A 25,293-nucleotide genomic window follows, 5' to 3' on the forward strand; every position below is an offset into this window, starting at 1 on the left:
ATGGTTGATTTAATGGATGGCTGAATGGCTGAATTGGGTAGATGGCTGAGTGGGTGGATGGCTGAATGGGTGGTTGGCTGAGTGGGTGGATGGTTGAGCGGGTGGATGGCTGAGCGGGTGGACGGCTGAACGAGCGAGCGAGGACATTATTGATGGTGGAGATAGCTCGTGAGAAACTGTGGTCACGACCCCTCCCTCCCAACACCACCCCCTCCCCATGCAATTGAATGTCACGTTCGTTAAGCGGGGCCGATTCGCCTGCCTCAGGTCCAGCTGATTACTCAGCCAGCCGGTGGTATTACTGCTGCTGCCATGACTACCACCAGCCCCCTCACTACGATCATTAATCACCAATTTGCATATTGTTACTGCTGGTATCGTTATTGCTGTGTTCTTGCCGCCGTCGCGACTGCACACGTGGTTACTCGGAAACGCTTGTTTTCCCTGTGATGATGGCGGCACGGCGTGCGTGACCCCCACATGACGATGGCGGCACGGCGTGCGTGACCCCCGCGCCCTCATCATTGTGGCGATGATTCCGCTCGTCCGGGAGCGCCTCGCTGAGAGTCGGGACTCGTTTTCTGGAGGGTCCTGCCATGTTTTCGCAGTAGAGGGTGGGGGGGGGGCGTATGCTTCTGCTGCAGTTAGATCGAAATTCAGTGATTTGCAAGTTCATTGTTTCTTCAGCATTAGGATTTTTGGGCCATGCCAGTTCCACTGTGAGTGGTGTGGGGTTTAGCTGTGGGAGGAAACCGGAGCAAACCCATGCAGAACAGGGGCAGAGAGAGAACATACAAACTCCACACACTCACTCGCTCACCTCCCCACACGCCCTGTCGGAGATGCTGAGGACTGACCTTCAGGTACTTGTGCAGTAAGAACGTGAACCAATTGGTGAGCATCTTCTCAGCGACGGACTCGGTCCTGCAGTAGCGACAGAGAGAGACAGGGCCGGCAGGTGAGACAAAGGTGGGGAGGTCATTGACTTGATGGAGCTCCATCGAGGTCGTTGAGTTCGAGTGAACAGCAGCTGACTCTCACGCAGAGTCGTTCCCGAAACGACGCCTATCAAGGGCGACGATCGTCAACGACGCACGTAGCGCTCCGTGATTGTGAGCACTCCTCCCTGGAGGCCGCGTTCCGCTGCGGAGATGGAGCGATGCAATCGGTTTGTGTAGAGGAAGAACCATTAGAGGTGGCGATGGCTTGGGAAGCCCTCACGCAGAAAGTGGATTGACCATGGCTGCTGCTGCTAATGATGATGACGATGATGATTTTGATTAATACAATAAACGCAAAATGTTGGTTCTTTTGGTGAAGTCACGGAGAAGGGAAACAATTAAATAATAATAAAAATATAAAACAATAAAATTCTCACGACGTTTCGACTGCATTTTTTTTGTCAACAAATAAATAAACAAACACCTTCTTATGGAAACTGCCGGCAATTATTGTGACACAGGTTCCAGTGTGTTTGCCTTCTCACCAAATGTGTTTCCGCTCGGAGGAATTCTAAATGTCAAAAAAATAACGAAATTTCCACACAGCGTGACGACTAGCAAATGTTTGTGAACTGTGAAAACGCAGTTCACAATGGAACGTTGATGGCAGATCATCGTTTCATTGAGTTAAACAGCAAACCCCACTCATACGGTGGCTGGTTGCAACATTTGCCCATGACCACATCACCCAGAATGTGCCCTAGTTAATCGGATTTCAGAAGTGAAGCAGGGAAGCAGGGTTGAGTCTGGTTAGTACTTGGATGGGTGACCCCCAGGACTTGTCAGCTGTTGTAGGTGGGGGACTGCAAGGTGACCAGGTAGTGTGCTGCATGCAATGTTTTTCAGTCACTTTGTTTTCCACCCACATGAAGCCAAACACTAATTTCAATGTTATTGGCCCAACATCCCACTGCCTGGCCCTCTTTAGAAATGGTATTGAGACTCATTTGGGGGCATACGTGGGTAAATAATTGGTATTTTTTTTCATTAAAAGCATTCTGCTTGGTGTAATGGCTAACACATTGGACTTTCAATTCAGAGGTCACCAAGATAATTCTACTCATGTGGCAGTTGAAACAATGGGGCAAGTTTCTTAACCCCCCCACCTCTATCCACCCAGCAGTATACTGGCGCACACCATAGTTAGTCGATCATCAAGTCGCATGAGATTTAAAGCTTTCGTGACTGCAGGGATTCATATTCTTGGTTTTTTCGGTAAAGTCACATAGAAGGGAAACAATAAAATAATAAAAATATAAAACAATAAAATTCTCACAACGTTTCGACTGCAACACAAGCAATCATCATCAGGTGTGAAAACCACAACAAGAAAATTTGAAAAAAGTGGCGTTTTTTTTAACGTTAGCACCACGGAGAGAGATTTGACAATTTGTTCAGATGGACGAGTCCATCTATGTTCTGAAAAGAGGAGGGGGGAGACGAAAAATAATGGATGCGGTCTGAAAGCCACCTTAAGCGTGATCAATCAATTAAGACCCGAAATGTTTTTTTCAAACTTTCTTGTTGTGGTTTTCACACCTGATGATGATTGCTTGTGTTGCAGTCGAAACATCGTGAAATTGTATTGTTTTATATTTTTAGTATTTCATTGTTTCCCTTCTACGTGACTTTACTGAAAGAACCAAGAATATGAATCCCTGAAGTCACGAAAGCTTTAAATCAAAATTTAAACGCAAATTTGTTTCCTCTAACCCATACCAACATTTACATAGAGCTCCCAGAAACAAAGCCACCACCACGGCCCGTTAGGCCACTGTCAAGCACGAGCGGCAGGGAAATATCATTGGCGGAGAGTGCGCGGGCGAGGGACAGCCGGAGACAGAGAGACTGTGAGTGAGAGAGATGGAGAGTGAGTGATAGAGAGTGAGAGAGAAGACTAAAGAAAGAGACAAGTCACTAAATCCGTGGCCGGCTCCTGCCAGTGAGAAGCGGAAAATCTGCGGTTTTGCCGAGGGCATGGCGAATGAATTCCCACGGCTGCCCTGGTTAACGGAGTGCTCGGTGATGCGTGGTTTGGCAAGGACTCGCTGTGTCCGCGCCGAAATCGAATCAAGCCAGCCGGCTGTGGGCCCCGAACAGGGCACGGCTCTGTGGAGCGGAGAGCAGCCCCCTCTGAGGAAGGCCGAAATTATTCTCTAAACCTTGTTTAATTCGCTTTTTATTTTAATACAGAATTTAGTTATTTGGATTTAGCACAATCGAATTGCCTTCATCCAGTCGTAGATAGATCGTGGCTGCTGCTTCGGATGATGGTGGTGCATTGCAAGTGCTAAATTGAGGAGAAAATCACAATGTGATCATTATTATTCACAGGCCTTCATCAATCAACTGCTGGGGGAAGGTTTCCCCACGCCGTGTCGGTGGTGCCGGGTCTTTGTGCCACACTCCACCACGCCGGTCAGTGTGTGTCGGTGACAGAGGGGGGAAAGAAGCACGGGGCCGGGTTCATTGCGCAGCGCGCTAAGCCCTGTGCCGCCGCTCCCCACAGGGACAGCATGATGGTAATCCCGGCCGAGATGATGGGTTTCAACAAAACCCGCTGCGGTTTACAAATTGAGCCAATCAAGAGAAGAGGATTGTGGGTAATGAGCACCGGCGAGGGCCGGCTCACACGTGCCGCGATTTGTGCCGAGTGGGTGGCGCCCTTCATCACTCCCCCCACCTCCACTCCCCACCCTCACTTCTGCCGCGACTCCCACACGTGGCCGGGATCGCCGGCATCTTTCATTGGAGGGAGACGGGAGGCGGATAACGAGCGCCTCTTATCTCACGCACACACACGCACACACAAAGACAAAGATCTCCCGTATAGCCTGTAACAGACTGTTGGGGCGAGTGCTGTTCGCAAGTACCTATTAAGGCCGGCACGGCACACGAGGGGGTGGGTGGCCAACACCTCGCCCGGCCGTCTTTGTCTCCCTCGTGGTGATGTTTACACATAATTTGAGGCTGAGTCGATCTAGGGGAGGCCCAGGACCAGTTCAGATAATCGTCACAGGTGTTGGCCGTGAGCGAGAATTGTACACGAGGCGCCAGGTTCGTAGCGCAGTGCACTAACCGCTACCCTACCGCTCCCCAGACACACTCAAACACGTACACACGCACATACGTACACACAACAACAACAACCGCCATTCGCCACTAAGTGGCGGTGACGTCACCACGATGCTTGTGCCAGGCTATGTGCACCCTGAGGCCACGTGAAGTGTCGAACGCCCGCTGGCAGGAGGTCACGGGGCAGACCCAGGTGCCACGGGTCGACTGACTGAGATGACTGGCTGATGCACCACCTGTGCCCCCTACTGTGCCAACCTGCTGTGCTTTGGCCACCCGGCGCTCCACTCGTTGTTGTGAGCGTCGCTCCTCTGCCCTCCGTTGTTGTTGGAGGGCGACTACCTCCAACTGCCCAGTAGCGTCCTTCACGAGCCTCCTCCACAGAGGCCGATCTTGACACCGCTGGTACCAGTCATCGGCAAGTCCACTCAGCTCCACGTCCTCCTGTACCACATCAATCCATCTCTTCTCTAGCCCGTGCCGCGCCCGCTTAGCCCCCTCAATCCGGCCGAACAAAAGCGCACACACACGTACCCACGCGTGCGCACACACGTACACACGCGTGCGCACACACACGTATACACACACGCACAAACACATGTACACAAACACATGTACACACACACACGCACACACACGTACACACACACGCACGTGCATGCATCGACGACCTGGGCGGCGTCTCGGGGTTCAGGCTGAGCCCCCACCCCCACATCCCCCCTCCACCTATTTGGGGTCGTGACTCGAGTTCATCACTGATTTGTGCCCTCGTTTTGTCGGCAGTCTTGTTTGTCGGGTCTCACCTGCTCTGTCTCACCTGCTCTGTCTCAGTCTAAGTCTCACCTGCTCTGTCTCAGTCTCACCTGCTCTGTCTCACCTGCTCTGTCTCACCTGCTCTGTCTCACCTGCTCCGTCTCAGTCTCACCTGCTCTGTCTCACCTGCTCTGTCTCACCTGCTCTGTCTCACCTGCTCCGTCTCAGTCTCAGTCTCACCTGCTCTGTCTCAGTCTCACCTGCTCTGTCTCACCTGCTCTGTCTCACCTGCTCTGTCTCAGTCTCAGTCTCACCTGCTCTGTCTCAGTCTCACCTGCTCTGTCTCATCTGCTCTGTCTCACCTGCTCTGTCTCACCTGCTCTGTCTCAGTCTCAGTCTCACCTGCTCTGTCTCAGTCTCACCTGCTCTGTCTCAGTCTCACCTGCTCTGTCTCACCTGCTTTGTCTCACCTGCTCAGTCTCAGTCTCACCTGCTCTGTCTCAGTCTCACCTGCTCTGTCTCAGTCTCAAATGCTCTTTCTCAGTCTCACCTGCTCTGTCTCACCTGCTCTGTCTCAGTCTAAGTCTCACCTGCTCTGTCTCACCTGCTCTGTCTCAGTCTCACCTGCTCTGTCTCTGTCTCACCTGCTCTGTCTCACCTGCTCTGTCTCAGTCTCACCTGCTCTGTCTCAGTCTCACCTGCTCTGTCTCACCTGCTCTGTCTCAGTCTCACCTGCTCTGTCTCACCTGCTCTGTCTCGTTTGTGATGTCCCGTCTCGCTGACGGTGGGGGTGGCGGGGGGAGTCGACAGGGATATTTGGGCTTGGGCCACGTGATGACCTGGCCCAATTTGTGTCATTAAGACCCTCCATCACCCAACGCAGCCAAACAAAATGAATGACGACTCGGCGCGGGCGTTCAACAACCGCGCCACTTGTTGTTGAAAAGCTCAACGCGGCCGTCAATGGCGCCGCCCGCGAGAGAGGCCGGAGAGACAGAGCGGCGGTGAGCGTGCAGGCTGCACTAAAAACACCACGGCCCCCCTCCCCCCGATAAGAATTACTTTGTTTTCTGTGTTCCCGTGAGCCGCCGTCGTGCAAAGAGGCAACCGGGAAGGCGCCGGTGGGAGATGGCCAGGGTGCGCGGGAGGGGGCGGCCAGGCCACGGCCAGCGGGCAGCAGCGCAGCAACAAGGATGGCGGCCGAACGAGCGCCGTTGATGGGCAAATGAATATTTAATGGGAAGCTGCGAGCGGTGCCCGCCATTAATCAGAGAATCACGCGGCGAGCCGAGCGCCACGCCGCTAATCACGGATTGCGGTAATTGCTTGTGTAGGCGCGTGGGGGCGGGAGGAATGGGTTTTTTTAATTAATTGAAATATAAAAACAATCATGATGCGTGCTCTCTGCCCCCCACCACTCCACTGGCCCCCACAACTACCTCCCCCCCCCCCCCCCCCGTAACACCGTGACCGCTGTGTACGGGATCCACAGTGGCCTCATTAGCCCCTCACCCCCAGCCTTCACGGCATCAATCAGCCGCATTGTTAGCCGTGTTCCATCCACTGCTGGATGGACGACTCCCCCCTATCGTTGTCGTGAATTACACAATCCACCAATAGATGAAGGCCAGCCCGGGATGATCACCATCGCTAGCCATGATCAATCAACTGCTGGATGAAGCTTTCCCCCTGGTGGACCCTGCGCTGGACGAAGGCCTCGCCATCTCTCACGAGGCCCGCAAGGCGACAACCGCTCTCGCTCCCCCCGCACGAGGCGTTTCCATCGCGAAGCCGGTGCCCAACTGCCCCTCGGTCCGCAGGGCGCCACCCGTCGATCATTAACGAGAGGCGCTCGCTCCCGTGCCGCGTGGGTGGAGACGTGCCCCCCACGATCCTCCCTGACCCCCCCCCACTCCTGCCATGCCCCCCCCCTCCACTCCTCGAAGGGAGCGATGCCCCATCTGGCGTAATTGATACCCGGCGGCCCGGTGAGACCCGGCACGAGCGAAGGAGCGGCGCTCGATTAGCGAGCGCAATCTGCCGCGAGACGGAGCGACGCGGGGAGACGGAGCGACGCGGGGAGACGGAGCGACGCGGGGAGACGGAGCGACGCGGGGAGACGGAGCGACGTGGGCTTTGAGAAAAGAGATGACGATGACCGGGGAAGAGAATTCCAGAGTGGAATGGTGCGAGGGAAGAAGCAGAAAGTGTTGTGCCCTGCAGTGTGGTGAGTCGGTGGGCGGGTGAATGAGTGGGTGAGCGAGTGTGTAAGTGGGTGAGGGGGTGAGTGGGTAAGTGAGTGAGTGAGTGGGTGAGTAAGAGAGTGGGTGGGCGAGTGGGGTTAGTGGGTGAGTGTGCTGTCGTGACCTGCAGTGTGGTGGTTTGAACGCAGTGCAGGCGGGGAACGCGCGTCACCTTCGCAGAAGCAGCTTGGGGTGGTTGCGGCTCTCGATGTTGCGTGTGATGAGGTCAGAGAGCAGCTGCTTGAGCACGTCGGTCGCGTACTCCATCTTGCCTTGCAGCGCCGTGGCGACGAGCGACGCCACGTTGCCGCGGTCGCGCATCGAGAAGGCGCGCTGAGACTCGAGCGTGCGCACGAACGCCAGCAGGAACACCTTGCTGCCCAGCAGCGTGCCGAAGTGCCGCAGCCCCTTCTCCACGCACTCGTGCCGATTGCCGGGCACCTGGGGACACGCGCGCGGGCGAGGGCGGCATTGTGAGCGCACGGACGTGCGCCGATCCCGCCGTCGCGTAGCCCACGCAGACCGCTGGGGTGAGCGCCGTTGACGAGCGGCCGCGGAGGCCGGAACGGCACACGTGGCGGTGGCGAGGCCGACACCGCGCCCGGCCGTCTTTGTCTCCCCGGTGGGGAGACACCGCACTAGGTACTCGTCGACCTGGGGTAGGCCACTGGGGTCGGTGAGCGGGAATGGAACTCGGGTCGCCGGGTTTGTGGCGTGGCGCGTTAACCGCTGCACCACAACATCAAGAACAGCCGTGACGCACGGGCACAGATGCACACGCACACACGCAGACACACGCAGACACACGCAGAGACGTGGGCGTGCTCACATACGAAGACAAATATCACCCATATAGCCTACACAGGTTGTTGCGACAAGTGTGGTTAGCGAGCACCTATGAAGTCAATACGCAAAAAGACACGCGCGTACACACGCACGCACACGCAAGCATGCAGAGTGAGGTGAGAAAGAGGTTAGCGCTGGGTCAAGATAGAGGTCAAGATGAGGTCAGGATGGGGTCAAAATGGAATAATTTCTGGGTTAAGAGTGGGTCAATGCGAAATGAAAATTATGTCAGGATGGAGTCAAGATGAGGTCATCATGAGTTCTGAGACAAGCAGAGCTCAATGTGGGGTTCCTGTGGGGCGGGTGTGTGGTGGGTGTGTGGTGGGTGTGTGGTGGGTGTGGGGTGGGTGTGTGGTGGGTGTGTGGTGGGTGTGTGGTGGGTGTGTGGTGGGTGTGGGGTGGGTGTGTGGTGGGTGTGTGGTGGGTGTGTGGTGGGTGTGGGGTGGGTGTGTGGTGGGTGTGTGGTGGTTGTGTGGTGGGTGTGTGGTGGGTGTGTGGTGGTTGTGTGGTGGGTGTGTGGTGGTTGTGTGGTGGGTGTGTGGTGGGTGTGGGGTGGGTGTGTGGTGGGTGTGTGGTGGTTGTGTGGTGGGTGTGTGGTGGGTGTGGGGTGGGTGTGGGGTGGGTGTGGGGTGGGTGTGTGGTGGGTGTGGGGTGGGTGTGGGGTGGGTGTGGGGTGGGTGTGTGGTGGGTGTGTGGTGGGTGTGGGGTGGGTGTGTGGTGGGTGTGGGGTGGGTGTGGGGTGGGTGTGTGGTGGGTGTGTGGTGGGTGTGGGGTGGGTGTGTGGTGGGTGTGTGGTGGGTGTGGGGTGGGTGTGTGGTGGGTGTGTGGTGGGTGTGGGGTGGGTGTGTGGTGGGTGTGGGGTGGGTGTGGGGTGGGTGTGTGGTGGGTGTGTGGTGGGTGTGGGGTGGGTGTGTGGTGGGTGTGGGGTGGGTGTGTGGTGGGTGTGGGGTGGGTGTGTGGTGGGTGTGGGGTGGGTGTGGGGTGGGTGTGTGGTGGGTGTGTGGTGGGTGTGTGGTGGGTGTGTGGTGGGTGTGGGGTGGGTGTGGGGTGGGTGTGGGGTGGGTGTGTGGTGGGTGTGGGGTGGGTGTGTGGTGGGTGTGTGGTGGGTGTGTGGTGGGTGTGTGGTGGGTGTGTGGTGGGTGTGGGGGCCGTGCCGGCACCTCGAGCACGGTGAGCACCGGGTGGTTGTCGATGCCGGGGAAGAGCACGCGCAGCGCGTACGTGCGGTAGTCCAGGAAGGGGATCCCCGCGCCGTCCACGTCGCTCGTCAGCTCGTTGATGTCGGTCTGCAGCTCCGCAAACGCTGCACCGCCGCCACCGCAAACAGCGACCGCGGCCGCAACCGCCGCGTCAACAACAGCAACAACTGGAGTCTGACAACCGGCACGACAACGACCGTCATCACCGCCGGGCAATCGGACGAGAAAAGCGAGGCGATATTCGTGCGAGCGACGAGCCGCCGCCGCCGCCGCCGCCGCGCGGTGCCGGGCGGTCGCTCACCCTCCTTGCACTCGAGCGCCACGCGCGACTCCAGGTTGTCCATCTGCAGCTGCAGGCGCTTGAGCGTGAGGTCGCTCTCGCGCGACTTGCGCTTGTACGCCACGAGCACGCCCACCACGACCAGCAGCAGCAACCCGCCGCCCGCCGTCAGCCCCACGATGGCAGGCAGCGTGAGCAGGCTGTCGTGCGCCAGCCTCACGCGCCCCACCGCCTGCTCCAGCGAGCCCACGCGCACCTGGCCGTCCCACAGGTCACGGCGAACGAGTGCCATGAGGTTCGTGCGAGCCGGTGGGCAGGCAGCTGTGCGTGAGTTTGGTGGTGGTGGTGGTGGTGTCTGTGGTAGTGTCGGTGGTGGTGGTGTTGGTGGTGGCAGTGGCGTTGATAGTGATGGAGGTGGTGGTATCAGTAGTGGTGGTGGTGTCGGTGGTGGTAGTGGTGGAGGTAGTTGTGATGGTATCGGTAGTGGTGGTGGTACTGTCAGTGGTGGTGGTGGTATCAGTCGTGGTGGTGGTATCAATAGTGGTGATGGTATCGGTAGTGGTGGTATTGGCGGTGGTATTAGTGGTGGTAGTGGTATCGGTAGTGGTGGTGAAATCGGTAGTGGTGATGGTATCGGTAGTGGTGGTGGTATCGGTAGTGGCATCAGTAGTGGTGGTGGTATCAGTAGTGGTGGTGATAGTCGTGGTGGTGATATCATTAGTGGTGCTGTCGGTGGTGGTATTGGTGGTGGTATTGATGGTGGTATTGGTATCGGTAGTGGTGGTGAAATCGGTATTGGTGGTGCTATCGGTAGTGGTGGTGATATTGGTGGTGGTATTGGTGGTGGTGGTATCGGTAGTGAAATCGGTAGTGGTGGTGGTATCGGTAGTGGTGGTGGTATCAGTAATGGTGGCGGTGGTATCGGTAATAGCGGTGGCAGTGGTGGGCCCTCACAGTCAACATGTGGTGGCCCGACAGGGCCGGGCACTCGCACAGTAGCTGAGTGTCGGACACGGTGACGGCGCATGCCACGTCACCCATGAGCACCGTGTAGTTCAGCCGCCCCCCGGCTGGGCCCGGCATCAAGTTCCGGCCCTGAGCACGCGATGGCAAAACGCACGCACGCACACGCGCGCGCACGCACACGTAGAACAAGACACACGTGTGAAACAACACAGACATGCACACACGTGCGTGCACACATCCAGGCACGTGCATTGGGCTGGTGACGCGGTGGCGCAGCGGCAGCGCGTTCGCCGCTCGTCGCAGAGCCTCACGGTTTGAACGCGGCAGGCCACCCTGGTTAATGCCGCGGTCTGTACTCGCGTAAAATAACGCCACGCGCCGTCCAATTCACGGCGGACGTTAAAGTTGCCGTGACGCCACCCGCAAGAGTTGGCTATCGTGTGCCACCGGCGTCCCCGTCCAAATTCGCCAAATCCTAACAAACTGCACCGCCAACGACTCCACGGAGATCCCGCATGGCACCTGCCATGTGTCCCCACTCCCTCCATCCCTCCCTCGCGAGAGCACCGCAGGCGCCGCCCGTGAGACGGCGGAGGTGGCGCGCTCACCTTGAGGATGATGGGCGAGCCGGGCTTGATGTCCAGGGGGTCGTGACCCAGGGGTTCGAAGGTGGGGCTGGCGTGGTAGTAGAACTCGGAACCGTTGAAGACGAGCAGCGAGCGCACGTCGTCGAAGATGAACCCCAGCTCGTCGGGGCGCACGGGCGCCAGCATGGGTAGCGACGCAGCCGACGAAGACGACGATGCTGACGACGACGACGACGACGACGAGGTTCCATCGCCGCTCTCCGCTGGCAGGGGACCAGGGCTGTTGAACTGGATGCCCGGGGCGCGGCAAATGAGCGTCGTCTCGTTGAACACGGTGCAAGTCTGTGGGGTTAGGGGTCACCGGTTAGGATCAAGGTCAGACTTGGGGTTAGGTGTTACCACCCATCCTCGCGTGAACTCCGCGACATTTTAAATCCCCCGGAGCGCTCCCTGCGGAAGAATACCGATACAACAGCTTGGGCAGCATCTTTTATCCTGCCTGGCAGCAATGTGCGCCTAAAGGGGGGCGTGGGGGGGGGGCGTGGGGGGGGCGTGGGGGGGGCGTGGGGGGGGCGTGGGGGGGGCGTGGGGGGGGCGTGGGGCCGCTCCATTCCGCGTCACCATCTACACAGCGGGGGATCCGCGCGCCGCTGCTCCACGACGTTTGCTCGCCTCCCGCAAGGAGGAGGAGGGGGGGGGGTTGCCGCGGGTGGCGGAGACGGCGGGGGGGGGCACGGCGGGAGGAGAGCGGGCGGGGTGTGAAGCTTTGCAGCAGAATGCCATCATGTCTCGTGGAAGATCAACAATTACGGGCGCGCGGCGTAGGGGATGATTTATTTATGCACCGTGGGAACGATCAAGCGGAGACGGCGGCGATGAAAATAATTAGGGCGGCTGCAAACGGCGAACACGGCCCGCGCGGTCAGACACGCGGTGACGGCACCGCCGCTCCTCGCACCCACCTCCCCACCCCGCCCCCGCTCCCGCCCCCCCGCCCACCCGCACGCCTCACAACCTTTCCCTCTCTCTCCAAGGGTTTAATTATTACGCCAAAATGTTTGTTTAACCGTTCACCCGGCGGCGACGGAGGTAGCGCCGACGCAGCCCGGGCCTCGCGGTCAACCGTGCCGGCCCGGCGGGGTCGTCTCCTGCCAGGGGCCCCCGGCGTCGATCGGCGGGCGCCGGCGGCGACGACGCCGGCACCGCCGCCCGCGTCGCGCCGGCCCCGGGCAAAGGTTCCCCCGGCGGTGGTTCACGGCAGAGACGGGCGCCGGCGAAATTGAAAGCAGCCGTGAAGGGGAGGGTTAAGGTCGTGGTCTTTGTCGGAGGGGTGAACGCTCGCAAGCCCACGCTGTGCCGTTTACCAACCACGCACACGCACGGTCCAAGCAGACCGCCCCCCGTGTGGCCGTCTAAGCAGACCGCTGGGACCGGTGCCGTCAGCGAGCACCTGCTAAGGCCGGAGCCTGCGCACGACGGCGCCGGCGTTGATGTTCACAAACCGTACCGGGTGCTCGTTTGAGGCTGAGTCAGCCCGGGAGAGGTTTGGATTTCGCTCGCCACTGATGTTGGCCGTGAGTGGGAGTGAATCTCTAAGTCCACGCGTGGGATCCAACTGTAATTCAATCAGACTACTTCTCATTTTGCAGAAGAGCGGTCACCAAAAAACACGTCAGCTCAGCGCGCTCACCACCGCGCCGCCGCTCCGCAAACCGAGCACGGAGAGACGGGCGGACGGACCGATGCGATGCGGGTGAGGTTGGGGGGGAGCGTGGAGACAGTAGGGGGCTCATCGGCCTGTCAAGGAAGTCTTCCCGTGCAAACGAGTGGTGCCCCCCCCCGCCCCCACATCAAAAGAACAGCGGCAGTGGGGGGCTGCAGATCGACTCGGCTGAATGGAGGGGGCGGTGGAGGGGGGAAGTCGTCGCCCATCAACTGCACAATTCCTGGCCTCGTGCGCAGCAGCGGTGCTTAGCGGAGGGCTGCGTGAAATTATCCGAGAGTTTGTTTACCTCCTTGGGGATGTGTGTTTGTGTTTACGTGTGTGCATGCGTGTGTGTGTTTAGGTGTGTGTGGTATGAGTGTGTGTTTAGGTGTGTGTGGTGTGTGTATGTTTACGTGTCTGTGTGTGTGTATCTGCGTGTGGTGTGTGTGTGTAGCGGTTAGCGCTACGCTGCGCTACGAACCCGACGACTCGAGTTCGATTCCCACTCACGGCCAACACCAGTGACGATTATCTGAACCGGTCCTGAACCTCCCCTAGGTCGACTCAGCCTCAAATGAGTACCCGGTGCGCGTGCAAACATCGCCACTGGGGATACAAAGGTGGTCGGGCGTGGTGCTGGCCACCCACCCCCTCGTGTACCGTTCATAGGTGCTCGATAACAGCACTTGCCCCTAGAGTCTGTTAAGGCTACACGGGGATCTTTATCTTTGTGTGTGTAGAGAGAATGTGGTGCGCGTGTCGGAGTCACGGTCCAAAGTTGCCAAATTCCGTGAGTGACATCGCAAATTACTCCACTGGGTGAAAGCGAGCGGCGACCACGCCCCCTACTGGCAGACAGCCCACGTGCAGGCCGGCGCAGCGTTGCCACACAGCGGCAGCTGCCACTGGGGGGTCTCCTCGGGCGAGACGACCGCCCGGCACCTCGAGATGCACCGATGGGGGGAGGCGCAGTGTCCATATCAAGCGGTGATGATGATGGTGATGATGGTGATGATGGTGGTGATGATGATAGTGGTGGTGATGATGGTGATGGTGATGATGGTGGTGGTGATGATGGTGATGGTGATGATGGTGGTGGTGATGATGGTGATGATGGTGATGGTGATTAAGGTGATGATGTTGATGTGATGGTGATGATGATGTTGATGATAGTAGTGATGGTGATGATGGTGATGATGGTGGTTATGGTGGTGATAGTGATGATGACGATGATGGTGATGATGGCGATGATGATGCTGGTGATGATGGTGATGATGGTGATGTGATGGTGATGATGATGTTGATGATAGTAGTGATGGTGATGATGGTGGTTATGGTGGTGATAGTGATGATGACGATGATGGTGATGATGGCGATGATGATGCTGGTGATGATGGTGATGATGGTGATGATGATAATGGTGATGGTGATGTTGATGTGATGGTGATGATGGTGGTGATGGTGAGAGGCAGCAGCAGCACTCACGTCGACGCTCTCCACCCCCTTGTACTTGGCCCTCATCTTAGGCTCCTGGACCGTGCCCAAGTTACTGCCCGTGACCGTGAGCAGCGTTCCTCCACTGCGCACACACAAAAAAAGACAAAGATCCCCCATATAGACTTAACAGACTGTAGGGGCAAGTGCTGTTAGCGAGCACCTATGAAGGCCGGCACGAGGGGGTGGTGGGTGGCCAGCCGCCTTTGTCTACACACAAAGACACACACACACACGCAAGCACGCGCACACTAACACACCGGCAGTTACAAACGTTGGCGATCGGTGGTGGTGTCACGACGAGGTTGCGCCAGGCTAGGTGCACTTTGAAGCCACGTCAAGCGGGACGGGGACGGGTTGACCGAGCGATCGCGGTCACCAGCGAGCCGGCACCCGCTGACTCGCCCGTTCTCTTAGTTTCTGCCGACTCGCGAGTTCCCGCTCGGAGCCGCCGCCCTCATTTTGCGAGTCTCTCGCGTTCATCGCTCGCGCCCGGCGCTCGCCGTCTTGGTGGCCGCTCGCTCCACTGCTGGATGAAGGCCACCCCCCCCCCCCCCCCGCTGTGTAATGATACGCTGCCGCCTTCCCACATTAAATTATACACATCCCATCAGCCACACGGCCTACCGGCAGCGCATTATTTCAGCAGCATTGGTTCAGCAAACTCTGCACCGGTTTAGATATTCAGTGCCCCATCGGCAGAGAGAGGCAAGGACCATCGACGCTACGGTGATTGTTTGACCATACATCACCACGCTGGTCAGTGCAGGTTAGTGGATTAGTTGGACCGGCGGAGCAGAATGCGTAATCCGTGGCAGGAAATCCAACTCGGGTCGCCGGGTTCGTAGCGAGCCGAGCCAACCGCTGTGTCTGCCATTCCCACCGCGTGCATTTACTGGACGCGTGTGTGCGTGCGTATGTGTATGTGTGCTCAAATAAAGAGACGGCTTCATATTCTTGGTTCTTTCGGTAAAGTCACGTAGAAGGGAAACAATAAAATAATAAAAATATATATTTTTTCTTTTTTATATTTTTATTATTTTATTGTTTCCCTTCTACGTGGTGACTTTACCGAAAGAACCAAGAATATGAATCCCTGCAGTCACGAAAGCTTTAAGTCAAAACAGACGGCTGTTCGAGATTCCATCGAGTGAGTTCTCCCTGTCTCATTTTCAGTGTGGGATCGAGCGTTGCGCCGGGCGCCCAACGCGCGCCTACGCCGCGGTTCGATCGATTCAGCGTCGCCGCCCCACCACGCGCTCGGCGTGTAAGAACGCGTTGGCGACGGCCGCGCCTTCCGTTCCCCTCGGCTTGGATCGCGAGCGCGTGCGTGCGCGTGGCTGCGTGCGCGTACTGCGTGATGCTCCACTCGGGCTCGATGCGCGTCACCACGGGGTCCTCCGTGTACTCGTAGCGGAGGGCGGTGCTCAGCTCGGCGCCGTCCAGAGACACGGAGACGGCGACGAGGTCGGGCCCGCGGGGCGCCCACGCGGACGTGCACACGATCTCGCCCGCGCTCCGACTGCCGCACACGCGCACACAGACGCACGCACGGACGCAGATACAGACAGAAACACAGACGCACACATTCACAAACAGAACACAGACGCACACACAGAGACCGAATTCAAAGTTCATGACGTCTCTATTCACACCGAGCAGGGTGGCGCTGACGAGAGCTACCGGCGAGCACCTGCTGTGCCGAGAATGGCGCTACATGCGGGCCAGCGAGGCCGATAATTCCGCGCGACGTGGCCGATAATTCCGTGAGAATTGAACCCGGGTCGGCGCTCGCGGTCGGTCCTTGTCGGCGAGCGGCGTGGTATCAGAACCGAGCGGAAGGGGGCGACGCTCCCCGGCGCTCGCCGTCAGGTCGACCGATCGCCAAGGCATCCCCGTTGTTCCGGCGGCGTGGGGAGCGTGGTGCCGTCCCTGCGTTGCTGTTTTCACGCCGCTCTTTTTTTAACCCCGGTCCCCAATTAGTCCACGTTTGAAAAATGGACTTTGGCAGCTGTTACGGTTAATTACGGCGAAGGGCTCGGCGCACTAATCAAATGGAAAAATCACACCTGGAGAGCAATTACCGCCACGGCGGTCACCTCGCGCCGGTGGAAAGGCCGAGCGATCCGCTCCGGGCGACCGAGACTAACGAGAGCCGGAGCGCGGTTTGGCGTTGCGGCGTCGCGTCTCCCCGGCACGGCCGTAATTGCCGAGCGGTAAACGCCCCGCCAGGCCTGGGCAGAGTGCGCCGCGGCGCTCGGTGTCCGCGTCGTCCTCGGAAGGTGGCGGCACGGCAATAAAATTCGAGGCAGAGGTCGCGGGTGGCAAGGGTCACGGGGTGGGAGGTCACCGAGGCAGGAAGTCGCAGGGCCAGAATTTGTGGGGCGAAAGGTCACGTGGCCAGAGGTAGGGGTAAAAAACGATGAGGTCAGAGTTCACGGGATCGACAACCTTCAGAGTGGAGGTCGCCGGTCGATAAGGAGGTTCCGGTGGCGAGCGGCGCGGCGACCAAGGCACCCCGAGGTGACCTGCACGGCGGGCACCGGCTAAATCACAGACGGTGCATCGCCACGACCACCGGCGGAGTGCTCGGCACGGCGGATTGGGGATGGCGTCGCTCACCGCGGAAACGCTGTAGCCGAGGGGCCTGGTTCGGGAGGCCCCGCGTGTAATCCGGCTAATCCGGCTAAGGCTGTCGACTCATTTTGCGTGAAAGACCGATTTGACCACGGGCGGCCAGACCCCGCGTGGCAACAGCGGCGACGCTCACGCTCCCTCCCGTCTCCACGACGACGCCCGTCGGGGCCCGGCGAGCGTCCCGATCGATCCGACGGTGCCGTCACCTGCGCAGCACGCAGCTCTCGTTGCCCAGCGCCACCCGCACCGCGCTGCCGGCGTCCAGGTGCGCTCCGTGCACGGAGACGCGCGTGCCGCCCGACACGGGGCCGCGCGCCGGCGCCACCGTGCGCACCGCGGGTTGCTGGGGGAGGCGGCGTGGCAGAGGGGCACACACACACAAAGACAAAGATCACCCATGTAGTCTTGGTGGGGCAAGTGCTGTTGGCGAGCAGCACCTATGCGGAGGGGGTGGCGGCGCAGCACCACGCAGCGTGCCAACCGCTGCACTGCTGCTCCCCACTACGCACATGCAGGCACACGGTACACGACGACTTGGAGTTACACGGCGTGTAAATGCAAGCGCTCGTCAACACATCGTCGAGAAAGAGTCAGGCGTTTTTATTTTATAGGTCTATGGCTCTGTATGTTCATCCGTGGGAGTCAATGGAACTCTGTGTGAGTCTATGGGTCTCTGAGTGAGTCTATGAGTCTCTATGAGAGTCTATGGGTCTCTGTGTGAGTCTATGGGTCTCTGTGTGAGTCAATGGGTCTCTGAGTGAGTCTATGGGTCTCTGAGTGAGTCTATGGGTCTCTATGAGAGTCTATGGATCTCTGTATTGAGTGTATGGGTCTCCGTATGAGCCTATAGGAGAGAGAGGGAAGCAGTTGGTCACAGGCAGAGGAGAGGAGGAAGGTCTGGAGCCAGGACTTGACCAGGGGGCAGGGAGCTGACAGCACGGATGGCTGGGGGAAGGGAGTTCTAGACTGTGGGGGCAACAGAGGAGAATGAGCGACCCCCCCACAGAGCGACGGTTGACTGGGGGCTTCCACTAAGAGACTTGGTTGCTGGTGCAGAGTGAGATGAGAGGGTAGAGGTAGGAGAGTGTGTGGAGGGGAGAAGAGAGAGATGACAGGTAGGAGAGTGCGTGGAGGGGAGTGGAGTGAGATGAGAGGTAGGAGAGTGAGTGGAGTGGAGTGAGATGAGAGAGGTAGGAGAGTGTGTGGAGTAGAGTGAGATGAGAGGTAGGAGAGTGAGTGGAGGAGAGTGGAGTGAGATGAGAGGTAGGAGAGTGGAGGGGAGTAGAGTGAGATGAGAGGTAGGAGAGTGAGTGGAGGGGAGTGGAGTGAGATGAGAGGTACGAGAGTGGAGGGGAGTAGAGTGAGATGAGAGGTAGGAGAGTGAGTGGAGGGGAGTAGAGTGAGATGAGAGGCAGGAGAGTGCGTGGAGGGGAGGAGAGAGATGACAATGGAGAGGTCGGTGCAGAAGGGTCCGTGGAGGATCTGAGATGGCACTGCGTCTCAGATCCTCCCACGACGTCCGCACAGCGACGCTCGTGAGACGACAGCTGAAGAGGTGCGCAGGGTGAGCCAGCGCGACCGATGGCACGTGCCAGCGCAAGCCGCTCCGCTGCGATTGTGAAATATTTATACGTGGCGGTTTAACCGAAGACATTACCTGCATGCCGTTATTGATTTCAGTTTTTATAAAAATCCATGCCTGTATTTAATCCCGTGCCCATTGACGTTGGCGTTATTGCTATCGATCGAGGTTGTGACGCGCGTAGATCACGCGTCCTTGCCTTACCCGCCGCCTTCTCACCCACGCTCCACCGCCTCTCCGTCTCCCTTCGCACCCGGCTCACGTCACCCCTCCCCGCTTCCACCGCCCTTCGACCCCAACGTCCATCACTCATCACCTCTCCCCCGCCAGCCACGGGGTCCGGAAAATCCGTGCGCACGCGGGGCACCGCACCCTGCATACGTGGTGCACGTGCGTGTGTGCGTGCGTACGTGTGTGCGTGCGTGCGAGACGTACCACGAAGGTGTAGACCTGCTTGGACAGAGCCATGTACTGCGCCACGCACTCCTCCACGCAGATGTGCGCGTGCCCGCGAACCTGGTGCCGCCCGTCGGCGCGTGCCATCCGGCACACGATCCTGCGCGGCGGCACAAGCTCCGGTGAGAACGCGCCTCGCCGATCGTCGTCGATGCGACATCGTCGTCATCGTCGTCGAGGCGTCGTCGTCATTGTCATCAAGGTCTCATCGTCGTCATCGTCGTCGAGGTCTCATCGTCGTCGATGCGACATCGTCGTCATCGTCGTCGTCATCGTCGTCGAGGTCTCATCGTCGTCGATGCGACATCGTCGTCATCGTCATCGTCGTCGAGGTCTCATCGTCGTCGAGGCGCCTCGATCCCGACGCTCGCGACGGTACCCAAGTGCGCGAGATTCGCGAGCTCACGCTCTAGGCACGTGGATCGAAACATCGGCCGCCGTGCCGAACGACGCGGAGTGGCACGTCGCGAGCGCGCAGCTCTCATGTTGAGTTTGCGTGGCGGGGCGCGGACTCAGAAGACCGGCGTCAAATCTCGTCCGCACGAGCGACCTTGGGGGCGTCAGTCCGCCTGTGGGCGGGCGGAGATCACCGCTCCGCGTGCGATCTCAATTGAGCGGCTTGCCGTGCAATCTTCGCATTTGGCAAATTTGAGCTCTCAACCGGTTAAAAACTTTAAACCATTTGAGTGGAATGTGGGTAAAGCGAATAATAAATTAATAAGAATCCGTCCAGACCGCGCAGCGACGGCTGTCACAGCAAGAGAGCGACTCTCACCGCAGGAGAAAGGGCAAGGAGCTGGATGGGGGGGACCTTCACCCCACGGTCCCACGGCACCACCATCCCCTCTCCCGCTATTAGAGCCACTCAGTGGCTCCCGCTCGAGAGAGAGACAACACTGAGCCATCGCTGCTCGTCTCTTCACAGCCACGGAGACAGAGCCATTGGAGGTGGGAATTCTACATTCCTATGGTAGGGCCGAGTCTCTCCGCCCACAGGGTGATGCTCATTTTATCGACCCCGGAGGGATGTTGGGCTGAGTGGAATCCCCTCCTCCCCTCCCCCCCAGTCAGGATGTGAACTCACAACCATCCGATTGCGAGCCTGCCCGCAGGATTCACGACCCAGGGTGAGTGGGCGAGTTGGCACGACTTGGGGTAGCAGGATCCTTTATTTTTGTTAAACCATTGTGGTGAATGTCAGCACCCCTATTTGCAGGCGTGATGTGATCCCATTACTCTACACGTGGTTATACGCTACTTCAAGTCGAGTAATATCATTACGTGCTCATCATTACAGCAGCAGTGGATAGCTAATGGGTGTTGGTGATGATGAATGTACTCTCCTATCTCATCAGATATTTGAAGAGAAGCCGGGTTGAGCCTGATTAGTACGTGGGTGGGAAAATACCCAGAGTTGTAGCCTTGGGCTGCGAGGTGGCTAGAAGATGGCAGTACAGCAATGGATTATTGAATCTATCTGTGCGGAGCTCTGAACGTCTCCCCCCCTCCCTGCGTACAGCAGCAGGCTGCTGGGTCTCCGGTTTTCTCCTCCCACGCGGAGTCAAATATCCCAGTGAAGTAGGAGCAGGACCCTCCTGAAAGCGAGTCTTGAGACTCGCTTAAGCTGTCCTGGATAAATAACGGGCAATTATTGCCCTTGTGATAACACATTATAATTGTTATTGCTTACATCTATGAGACAGATGAGTGCATTTAAGAATGGGGGAATACATCTGTGTGTATCTGTTTCAAAGAACATTAAAATCGCACACATATCAACACTGGCCATAAATAAAAGATGCTCAGAGACTCTGAGACGTAATCTGAAAGCTAAGCAGCTAAATAATTTAATAAGCTGTCCGCGTGAAGACTTCAAAACGAGGGGGGCCCCAGATCTCGGTGCAAACTCTGCACAGGAGCCCAGCACACGTCAGGGTTCGAGTGAGTGAGCTGGTGAGCTGGTGAGTGAGTAAGCTGATCGATGGAGTGAGCTGGTGAGTTATTGAGCTGGTTGGCTGGTCCAGTTAGTGAGCTGGTGAGTGAGTAAGCTGGTCAACTTAGTGAGCTGGTCAGCTGGTGAGCTGGCCCAGTTAGTGAGCTGGTCAGTGAGTAAGCTGGCCGAGTGAGTGAGCTGGTGAGTTAGTGAGCTGGTGAGTCAGCGAGCTGGTGAGCCGGTGAGTGAGTAAGCTGGTCAAGTTAATGAGCTGGTGAGTGAGTTGGTGAGCAGGTGAGTTGGTGAGCAGGTGAGTTGGTGAGCAGGTGAGTTGGTGAGCAGGTGAGTTGGTGAGCAGGTGAGTTGGTGAGCAGGTGAGTTGGTGAGCAGGTGAGCAGGTGAGTTGGTGAGCAGGTGAGTTGGTGAGCAGGTGAGTTGGTGAGCAGGTGAGTTGGTGAGCAGGTGAGTTGGTGAGCAGGTGAGTGAGCGATCATGTGGCTAGGCCACATTGGTCTCCTGCCGGCTAAATGGGCGTCAAAACATTTGCATCGGTGTGCACGCTTCTGTGTGCTCTGCACAAAGTGCAACACGTGCGCACAAAGACAACGATCCCCGTATAGCCTACACATGCTGGTGGGGCAAGAGCTGAGTCCCCTTTTCTCTCCCGAGCACTATTGTTTTACACACCAAACCAGGAAATCATTCAAGGCTGAGTCGACCTAGGGGAGGCTGAGGACCGATTCACATAATTGTCACTTGCCGTGAGCAGGAATCGAACTGGGGTTGCTGGGTTCGTAGTGCCGCGCTCTAACCACCGCTCCCCCACGCACAGATGCACACACGCACAGACGCACACACAGACACGCACACAGACGCACACACAGACACGCACACACGCGCACACACAGACACGCACACAGACGCACACACAGACACGCACACACGCACACACAGACACGCACACAGATGCACACACGCACACATGCACACAGATGCACACACGCACACAGACGCACACACAGACATGCACACACAGACGCGCACACAGAAGCACAGACACGCGTGCGTGCGTGCGTGCGTGCATGCGGGAACAATGATCCGTTTGGAACCCGCACCCCTGGCGGCAGGGGGGAGCAGGAAGGGGGGGGGCGCTTTGTTCGGAGAGTTCAGCCGAGTGTTCCGAGGAGCGAAGCGAGAGCAGCGAGGGGTGGACGAGCGTGGACGAGCGTGGAAGGGGGTGGAGGGGAGGGGGATCCGAGGGGGGGGGGGGGGACCCGAGGGGGGTACCGAGGTGGGGAACATGACCTTTCCCGGCGAATATCGGATTTCGGAACGATTACACCGCGCCTCGCCGGGGCAGCGTGCCGCCGCCCACAGCGGAATGAAGAAGACGACGCGGGACACGGCCCACTTATCGATTTCCGCGAGCGGGGAATTATCATCGGGCCGGTCGAGCGGACAGCAGCTGACACTCTATTGTGACGGCGTGGGGATCGGGGGTAAGCACAGTGAGGGAAAAAAGTATTTGATCCCCTGCTGATTTTGTACGTTTGCCCGCTGACAAAGATATGATCAGTCTATAATTTTAATGGTAGGTTTAATTGAACAGTGAGAGACAGAATAACTACAAAAAAATCCAGAAAAACGCATGTCAAAAATGTTATACATTGATTTGCATTTTAATGAGGGAAATAAGCATTTGACCCCCTCTCAATCAGCAATATTTCTGGCTCCCAGGTGTCTTTTATACAGGTAACGAGCTGAGATTGGGAGCACACTCTTAAAGGGAGTGCTCCTAATCTCTTACCTGTATAAAAGACACCTGTCCACAGAAGCAATCAATCAATCAGATTCCAAACTCTCCACCATGGCCAAGACCAAAGAGCTCTCCAAGGATGTCAGGGACAAGATTGTAGACCTACACAAGGCTGGAATGGGCTACAAGACCATTGCCAAGCAGCTTGGCGAGAAGGTGACAACAGTTGGTGCGATTATTCGCAAATGGAAGAAACACAAAACAACTGTCAATCTCCCTCGGCCTGGGGCTCCATGCAAGATCTCACCTCATGGAGTTGCAATGATCATGAGAATGGTGAGGAATCAACACAGAACTACACGGGAGGATCTTGTCAATGATCTCAAGGCAGCTGGGACCATAGTCACCAAGAAAACAATTGGTAACACACTACGCCGTGAAGGACTGAAATCCTGCAGCGCCCGCAAGGTCCCCCTGCTCAAGAAAGCACATATACATGCCCGTCTGAAGTTTGCCAATGAACATCTGAATGATTCAGAGGACAACTGGGTGAAAGTCTTGTGGTCAGATGAGACCAAAATGGAGCTCTTTGGCATCAACTCAACTCGCCGTGTTTGGAGGAGGAGGAATGCTGCCTATGACCCCAAGAACACCATCCCCACCGTCAAACATGGAGGTGGAAACATTATGCTTTGGGGGTGTTTTTCTGCTAGGGGGACAGGACAACTTCACCGCATCAAAGGGACGATGGACGGGGCCATGTACCGTCAAATCTTGGGTGAGAACCTCCTTCCCTCAACCAGGGCATTGAAAATGGGTCGTGGATGGGTATTCCAGCATGACAATGACCCAAAACACACGGCCAAGGCAACAAAGGAGTGGCTCAAGAAGAAGCACATTAAGGTCCTGGAGTGGCCTAGCCAGTCTCCAGACCTTAATCCCATAGAAAATCTGTGGAGGGAGCTGAAGGTTCGAGTTGCCAAACGTCAGCCTCGAAACCTTAATGACTTGGAGAAGATCTGCAAAGAGGAGTGGGACAAAATCCCTCCTGAGATGTGTGCAAACCTGGTGACCAACTACAAGAAATGTCTGACCTCTGTGATTGCCAACAAGGGTTTTGCCACCAAGTACTAAGTCATGCTTTGCAGAGGGGTCAAATACTTATTTCCGTCATTAAAAGGCAAATCAATTTATAACATTTTTGACATGCGCTTTTCTGGATTTTTGTTGTTGTTATTCTGTCTCTCGTGATCATTGCAACTCCACGAGGTGAGATCTTGCATGGAGCCCCAGGCCGAGGGAGATTGACAGTTGTTTTGTGTTTCTTCCATTTGCGAATAATCGCACCAACTGTTGTCATCTTCTCACCAAGCTGCTTGGCAATGGTCTTATAGCCCATTCCAGCCTTGTGTAGGTCTACAATCTTGTCCCTGACATCCTTGGAGAGCTCTTTGTTCTTGGCCATGGTGGAGAGTTTGGAATCTGATTGATTGATTGCTTCTGTGGACAGGTGTTTTTTATACAGGTAACAAGCTGAGATTAGGAGCACTCCCTTTAAGAGTGTGCTCCTAATCTCAACTCGTTACCTGTATAAAAGACACCTGGGAGCCAGAAATCTTTCTGATTGAGAGGGGGTCAAATGCTTATTTCCCTCATTAAAATGCAAATCAATGTATAACATTTTGACATGCGTTTTTCTGGATTTTTTTGTTATTATTCTGTCTTTCACTGTTCAGATAAACCTACCATTAAAATGATAGACTGATCATTTCTTTGTCAGTGGGCAAACGTACAAAATCAGCAGGGGATCAAATACTTTTTTCCCTCACTGTAAAAGTGGCCATCAACGCGCCGCGAGTCTTCCGCTGCTGTTACGACGCTGCCGACGCCGATTGCGATTTGCGTCACTTTGTGCGCGCACGTAAACGTCAGCGTCGTTTTGAGTTGAGCGTCCGCGGGAAGTCCGCCCCGGTCGAATCGCCACTCTTGGTTGTGTTTGGCCACGGAGAGATTCGTAACGACGCCGCCGCCGCCACCACAGAAAATGAAAGCCTTGGGGTTTTGTTTTTTTCCATCTTCTAAATCAATTTACGAACTAGGAGGGAGAACTGCGGGTGGGATATTGAGTCAAAATATTGCGTCCAAACAGCCAGAGCGGGTTTTGGTTTATTGGATTAAATTGCACCGCTGCCTTCAATTAGATCTTCCGTGTCACGGCGAGTTCACTGGGAAAAGCACTCTCACACGCACAGAGACAAAGAACCCCCGCATAGCCTTTAACACACTGTTGGGGCAAGTGCAGTTAGAGAGTGCCTATTAAGGCTGGCACAGCACACGAGAACGTGGCTAGCCGCACCACATTTGGCTGTCTTTGTCTCCCCAGTGCTGAAATGCTGATGTCTTTCAGATACTCATTTTAGGCTGAGTCAACCTAGAGAAGGCCTAGCACCGCCATGAAAATTTGTAACCGACGTTGGCCATGGAATCGAACTGCGGTCCACTGCGCCACCGCTACCCGCCACACGCAAAGCAAACACAAAGATCCCCCCTCTAGTTTGAACATGCTGTTCGCGGACACCTATGAAGGCCAGCATGTCACATACGCATGTGCACACACACACGCGCACATGCACACACACACGTACACGTGCACACGCACAAACGCGCACACACACACGAGCACATGTACACACAGACGTACACACGTGCACATACACACATGCACACGCACAAACACGCACACACACACACACACGTACACATGCGCACACGCGCACGTA

At 56.9% G+C, this 25,293-nt stretch overlaps 1 protein-coding gene across 1 annotated transcript in view; it reads right to left on the minus strand.

The window, feature by feature from the left end:
• LOC116942492 (plexin-A1) overlaps positions 1–25,293 on the minus strand; it is a 161,752-nt gene that overhangs the window by 15,908 nt on the left and 120,551 nt on the right. Inside the window, exons 14-23 of the mRNA XM_032954492.2 lie at positions 18,804–18,924; positions 16,993–17,129; positions 15,504–15,671; positions 14,141–14,234; positions 10,972–11,292; positions 10,352–10,492; positions 9,419–9,653; positions 9,079–9,221; positions 7,245–7,513; positions 858–924 (exon numbers count right to left, since the gene is read on the minus strand). Coding sequence (XP_032810383.2) covers positions 858–924; positions 7,245–7,513; positions 9,079–9,221; positions 9,419–9,653; positions 10,352–10,492; positions 10,972–11,292; positions 14,141–14,234; positions 15,504–15,671; positions 16,993–17,129; positions 18,804–18,924 — 1,696 coding nt within the window. The remainder of the gene's footprint in view (positions 1–857; positions 925–7,244; positions 7,514–9,078; positions 9,222–9,418; positions 9,654–10,351; positions 10,493–10,971; positions 11,293–14,140; positions 14,235–15,503; positions 15,672–16,992; positions 17,130–18,803; positions 18,925–25,293) is intronic.

The sequence above is a fragment of the Petromyzon marinus genome, chromosome 14 (assembly GCF_048934315.1).
Source record: "Petromyzon marinus isolate PM22_M1 ecotype Great Lakes invasive population chromosome 14, UKy_Petmar_22M1.pri1.0, whole genome shotgun sequence".
NCBI lineage: Eukaryota > Metazoa > Chordata > Hyperoartia > Petromyzontiformes > Petromyzontidae > Petromyzon > Petromyzon marinus.